The sequence below is a fragment of the Anarrhichthys ocellatus genome, unplaced genomic scaffold (assembly GCF_004355925.1).
Source record: "Anarrhichthys ocellatus isolate YVR2014 unplaced genomic scaffold, GSC_Weel_1.0 scaffold2, whole genome shotgun sequence".
Lineage (NCBI taxonomy): Eukaryota > Metazoa > Chordata > Actinopteri > Perciformes > Anarhichadidae > Anarrhichthys > Anarrhichthys ocellatus.
In genome coordinates, this window is record NW_022280032.1 from 9,731,756 (window position 1) to 9,737,762 (window position 6,007).

The 6,007-nt window shown below is 40.6% G+C and overlaps 2 protein-coding genes across 2 annotated transcripts; one reads left to right on the forward strand and one right to left on the reverse strand.

The window, feature by feature from the left end:
* The first annotated feature begins 403 nt into the window (after nucleotides 1–403).
* Nucleotides 404–4,065, forward strand: dnaja (DnaJ heat shock protein family (Hsp40) member A). Its single transcript, XM_031869478.1, has 8 exons — nucleotides 404–526; nucleotides 850–990; nucleotides 2,100–2,274; nucleotides 2,373–2,477; nucleotides 2,590–2,817; nucleotides 2,915–3,145; nucleotides 3,247–3,347; nucleotides 3,431–4,065. The coding sequence occupies exons 2-8, from the start codon at nucleotides 859–861 to the stop codon at nucleotides 3,644–3,646; spliced, it is 1,188 nt and encodes a 395-aa protein (XP_031725338.1). The 5' UTR covers nucleotides 404–526; nucleotides 850–858; the 3' UTR covers nucleotides 3,647–4,065.
* On the reverse strand, nucleotides 4,061–5,604 carry rps27l (ribosomal protein S27 like). Its single transcript, XM_031869494.1, has 4 exons — nucleotides 5,497–5,604; nucleotides 4,726–4,834; nucleotides 4,440–4,550; nucleotides 4,061–4,328 (listed from the first exon to the last, which is right to left on the reverse strand). The coding sequence occupies exons 1-4, from the start codon at nucleotides 5,500–5,502 to the stop codon at nucleotides 4,300–4,302; spliced, it is 255 nt and encodes an 84-aa protein (XP_031725354.1). The 5' UTR covers nucleotides 5,503–5,604; the 3' UTR covers nucleotides 4,061–4,299.
* Nucleotides 5,605–6,007: the final 403 nt, after the last annotated feature.

The following is a 6,007-nucleotide window of genomic DNA, read 5'->3' on the forward strand; positions in this document are numbered from 1 at the left end:
AAATGTGTTTGCATGTTCGTATTTAAAAGAACAACGCAGGGAGATCTGGGGAAAAACTAGCAATTGTTCCCATAGCTTTACCATAATGCTTTTTTACTTTTAAGTAAAAATCACTTATTTGACCGCTTTAGTTGGTAGTCATATTGCAGGTACATTATTAATACTACATAATATAGTTAACAAATATATTCTAATGCATTTGGCCCAACTTCATCAGCTACAACACAAAGTGATGCACATGAATGCAGCAATTATCCAGTTATGTAAAGGATCTGAGTAGTCTCTCTCTCTCTCTCTCTCTCTCTCTCTCTCTCTCTCTCTCTCTCTCTCTCTCTCCCTCTCTCTCTCTCTCTCTCTCCCCCCCCCCCCCCCCCCCCCCCCCCCCCCCTCAGGTCCAACGACACTTCCGGCGGCCCCCTCTTCTCACAGCTCTCCAGAAAGTTCTGCACGGTAGAGCCTTTATAAGAACCAGCCATCTTCCGTCACCAGTCTCAGCGAAAGCTAGGATATTAACATCAACTGTCAAGTGAGTACACTAGGCTGTGATTGGAAACGGCGATTTAGCTATACGGCAAATGAATGCTAACGGTTTCATTCAAGCCTGAACACAACGTAGGCTCTTAACGAACGTAATATGGTTGCAATTCATTTACGTTAAACCACACGTGCTGCTGCCGGTGGCTATAAGCGTAACGTTAATTCCGTCGCACGTCCTGGCTACTGTGGACTTTGTGGATGTGTATTCACGTTGTTAGCTGACGTTGATTTTAGGTTTTTACTACATGTGGCTAACCTTCACGTTGACGGTAGCATTGGATCTATATGCTAATGTGTGTCTTTTGGTTTTAGGTTGTCACCATGGTGCACGAAACCGGCTACTACGATCTATTGGGTGTCAATCCCAAAGCCTCACAAGATGACCTTAAAAAAGCGTACAGGAAACTGGCATTGAAATATCACCCCGACAAGAACCCCGATGAGGGCGAGAAGGTAAGTTAGCGCTAGTTACATAAAGCTAACGTGAGGGTGTCGCCCTTTCTAATTTTAAACTGCTCGCCTTGTTGAATTCCCCCCCCCCCCCTGGAACTTTCTGGAATGGTCTCACAGCTCCTCGGGTTAAGTACAGGAAGATCTGCCCCCCTGACGCTGGGTGAAATGCATCAGACAAGAAGTTGTGACCTTAAAATAAAATGAAGTGGCTCTTTACTGTCATTGTAGACAATGTGTTAACACCCCAGAGCTCCAGGGCTAATATCAGTGATCGGTTCGGATTAATTACACAGTTTAACGTTAACCACCGCAGTGTGACATACACTCTTATCGTTATCGGCCGATATTCTGTAAAATATGCTTTTCTAGTCGCCGATCTCTGATAATGTTACAATGTAACTAATCCTTCAATGTTCGACGGTTCTGTTCGGTTCCATTATGATGCGTTCAGGCTCTGCTCAGTGAAAATGAGTATTTGGCGAAGGTACGTTATCGTGATGTCGTAATCTCGTAAATTGTAGTTTTAGTAAGAAACCTGAGTAAATCCAGTTGTATGAAGGAGATGTTTTCACAGCAATATAAAATGGATGTTAGAGATGCATTATGAGCTGTTTACACCAGCTCTAAGCAGTTTATAATAATCATTAAAATCACTAATTACAATATTTGTTTGATCCATAAAAATGCAATCTTTTATTTCCTTATTTGATTTGTATGTTTTTTATGAGGAAAAAAACTAAAGTAAAAGGATGAAATTTAGAAATGTTAAGGGTTTAGAGGCTTCAAAGTGGTTGAAATGATTTTTGGGACGGTAGCAAAAAAAAGAGTTTGGAACCAACCAGACCAGCTGCTGTGATCAAACAACAATATGGATCGACAATTAGTATCGGTGGCAAAAAACATGATCAGGGATCTGTAAAAGTTTTAGTTGCTCCTTTTTCTTTCTTTTGTGCTGATCTAATTCATGACTCTGATCCGAACCGTGAGTTTTATGATCCGTTGCACCACTAAATATCAGTCATTGTCAGAAAGAATAGTCGAGAGATTCATTATTTAAGAAGACTTTAGATGCAGTCTTATCAGAAAGTTCTTTCTTTTCATCACCACAGTTCAAGCTTATTTCTCAAGCATACGAGGTGCTGTCAAACCCAGAGAAACGAGACCTGTATGACCAAGGAGGAGAACAAGCGATCAAAGAGGGAGGCATGAGTGGAGGAACTTCTCCAATGGACATGTTCAACATGTTCTTTGGAGGTGGAGGAAGGATGCAGAGAGAAAGAAGAGGTAGGATTTAAGTAATCTAGCAGCAGACCACTTACATATTCAAATACCCACGGCTTGCACAACTGTTTACCTTGCATATATATGTGCCTTTCCTGTAGGGAAGAATGTTGTCCATCAGCTTAGTGTTACACTGGAGGAGATGTACAAAGGCAGCTCCAGGAAGCTTGGACTTCAAAAGAGTGTAATTTGTGAAAAATGTGAAGGTATGTAGTGTTATATTCTTTTTTTCTTTAATGTTTTTAATCGCATATTCAATGTAAATGTCTGTTTTTTTTTTTTTTGTTCAATAAATGGCAATCTCCTGTTTTGATACAGGTTATGGTGGTAAGAAAGGTGCCTTGGAGAAGTGCTCAACTTGCAAAGGAAGAGGAGTACAAGTGAAGGTGCAACAGATTGGACCGGGCATGATCCAGCAGATCCAAAGCATGTGTGCAGACTGCCAGGGACAGGGCGAGAAATTTAACTCTAAAGACCGCTGCAAGAGCTGCAACGGACGCAAAGTAGAACGCAAGAAGAAAGTTCTTGAAGTTCACATTGATAAAGGTTTGTTATTTCCCCCTATCTGAGATACTCGTATTCTATATCGTAGTGTAAATATGTCTGCAGGGCAAACTAAGCTGAAGATGAATGTTCTGTGTAGGTATGAGAGACGGTCAGAAAATTACATTCACTGGAGAAGGCGACCAGGAACCTGGATTGGAGCCCGGGGACGTGATCATAGTTCTGGATCAGAAGGAGCACCCTGTGTTCCAGAGAAAAGTCAACGATCTGACCATGAAGATGAACATCAAACTGGCTGAGGCTCTGTGTGGTTTCAAGAAGACCATTCGAACATTAGATGACCGAATGCTCATCATCGCCTCACAGCCGGGTAATTGATGGAGATTCGCTGGTCTCCAGTGCTGCCTTCTCTACTAGAACGTATTTGTAATTAAAATGTCATCAACAAATGTTTTTTATTTTTATCAACAGGTGAAGTAATCAAGCACAGTGATGTCAAATGTGTTCAGAATGAGGGCATGCCAATTTACAAGGAACCTTTTGAGAAGGGCCAGCTTTTCATTAAGTTCCAGGTAAGGTACACTGAACACGAAACAAATCGCATTCTTAGGTTGTGGAGACGTTTAATTTAAGCTGATTGTAATTCATCCTGCAGGTGGATTTCCCAGAGACGGGCTGGCTTCCAGAGCATCTCATGTTCCAGCTGGAAAGACTGCTTCCTCCCAGGGAGGAAGTGATGATTACCGACGACATGGAGGACGTGCAACTCTGTGAGGTGGATGTGCGGACGCAACAGAGAAGCGCCAGTGGGGAAGCTTATGAGGAAGACGAGGAGGGTCCCAGAAGTGGAGTGCAATGTCAGACGCAGTAATCGTAAAACAATGTGTTGTAGAGCATGTGGGTTTTCTGTTTCAGATTATTTTCTTTTTTGTGAACATGCTTTTAAAGTTCTGTTTTTCAAAGTAATATAATGCAAAGAACATTAGGTTTAAAACAGCTGCCAAAGCTGTTTTTTGAGCAACACTCCTGGTATATATGCAAGTGGAGTACTCATTGTACGTTTCATTTGTGCTCCCCAAGTTATCAAAACTGTACTTTGGCTCACCGTCCCGTATGTTCGGTATTTACAATCCATGTCTTTTTATATATCTGTGTGTGTTTCCTAAGAAATCAATGGCACATATATTTTCAGAAGCCCAACGGACTACTTCTATGCTTTCTGTGAAGGTAATTTCAATCTTTACAAACTGTTTTTGTTCATTTCTCAATAAAAGTCCCAGAATGCTTCAAGTTTTAGAACGGATTTCTTTATTGCCTAAATGAGATTTTATTTTGAATCATCTTACATTTTAAAAATGTTTGCTATGCTAGATTATAAATTCATCATACATAAAAGTTGGACATCTGTACAGTGACAGAACCTGCCATTAGTGAATGCACAACTGTATTGTAATCGATGTAAAAACAAGGGATTCATCAACAGCACGGCTTAATTACAGACATGATTAAGTGTACAGTCCCTTTTTAGTGTTGCTTCCTTCTGAAAGAGCAACCTGTGAAGCAAAAATCAGAATGAGTGAGGCAGCCTTCTACTTACAATTGACAGATATATTACATCTATAAAGGGAATTTATCCAACAATTAAACTTCTTAAGATGTTTTACCCTCAGTCAGTCTGGCCTTTCCTCCGCTTGACTGGCACAACACTGTTGCGCATCCCACACAGAGTACCACCGTCTGAGCATGGCTGAACACTGTGGTGATCTTATAGCAGCCTGCAAAGAAACATTTAACTGTCAAACAATAGGGAAAATGTATAGTATGAATAATGCGGCGTAAAAAATGGACAAATGACTAGTGATGAGTCAATGTGTGACTTGCACACAATAACAGCATCTATTGTTCTTTGTGCATGTATCACACGTCCAGGATAAATTAAATCTACTGTACCTGGGCACTTCACGTCCATGAAGTAGGAGTTAGGACTCTGGACGAGTCTTTTCTTTTTATGTTGTCTTCTCTCAAGTTCAATTGAAGGATGGAGGAGGTCTCTGGCGAGCTACAGAGAAAATACATTTCATAGACGACATTTAATTTGACAGATTTTAGTAAATTGACCGCAGTCATATAAGTGAAAGAGCTAATTAAAGAGCGTTATCTTTCCATTGCTTATCGACGGTTGTATAACAACGCTACTCCTGTTACACAATGTCATGTCACGTGTATAACTGTTTTAATCTAGTCTAGTATGACAGACAACACGGCAAATAAATCCAGATGTTAGCTAGCTAACGTTTACCATGGACGTTGGCAGTAACGAAAACTAACGCTGAAGTTTTTCAGATAAATTTGCATTTGTGTTTATACACCACATCCAGTGAGACTAACCACCTTGTATAAAAGAAAATACACGTTATTGTTACAGACTGTTTCTTGGCCCGACATTACTCCACAACAGGCTCTATTGCAGAACGTTTCACACGTCTGATACGGTTGCGTTCCAGCAAGTAGACGCCGCCCGTGCCACACAGGGCTAACGCTAGCTAACTTTAACTACACGTGCTGCTGCTGCTACATATCGACACAACTTCCGAGGCTTTCACACCACGAACACAACCGCGCCGTGCGACGGTGGGAACTCGACAAGATGCATTGACAGTTGACATCACAGTATATTAACTCAAACAAAATAAATCACCACGGAAAAACAGTGTAACTTACAGGCATGTTCACAGTGCTATGCTCGCTGTTTGACGCATACGTAAGCTGGTGGAAGAGAAAGAAGGGCTGAGCAGTTCCTGGAACTGTTGCTGCCAGACCTGCGACATCCCTGGATATTGTTAACAGGATATGTTAAAATACACGAGCATGTCCTTCAATGCAATTTTGTTAAAACAAAATAATTCTTTGGAAATATAAATGGTTTGGTGAGGAATCGATTGCAATATTGCATTTTGAACATTTGATGGCATTTTCTCATTAACTACTTAAATTGAAAAAAATCTGGAAACCTGCATCCTGTGTTTATAGTTGTTTGTTGCAGTTGATACAACAGCAGATGTGTTTGTGTGGGACTTTATTGAAATCGTCATATAGATAACGAACGTTGGACCACTAAGAAACCCAAAATTATATTTATATTATATTTATATAAATTGATCAAAAAGCTGAACAATTCAGGGACGTATTCGACCAACCGCGATGTTAGTATTTCCCCCATTACATATAAGAC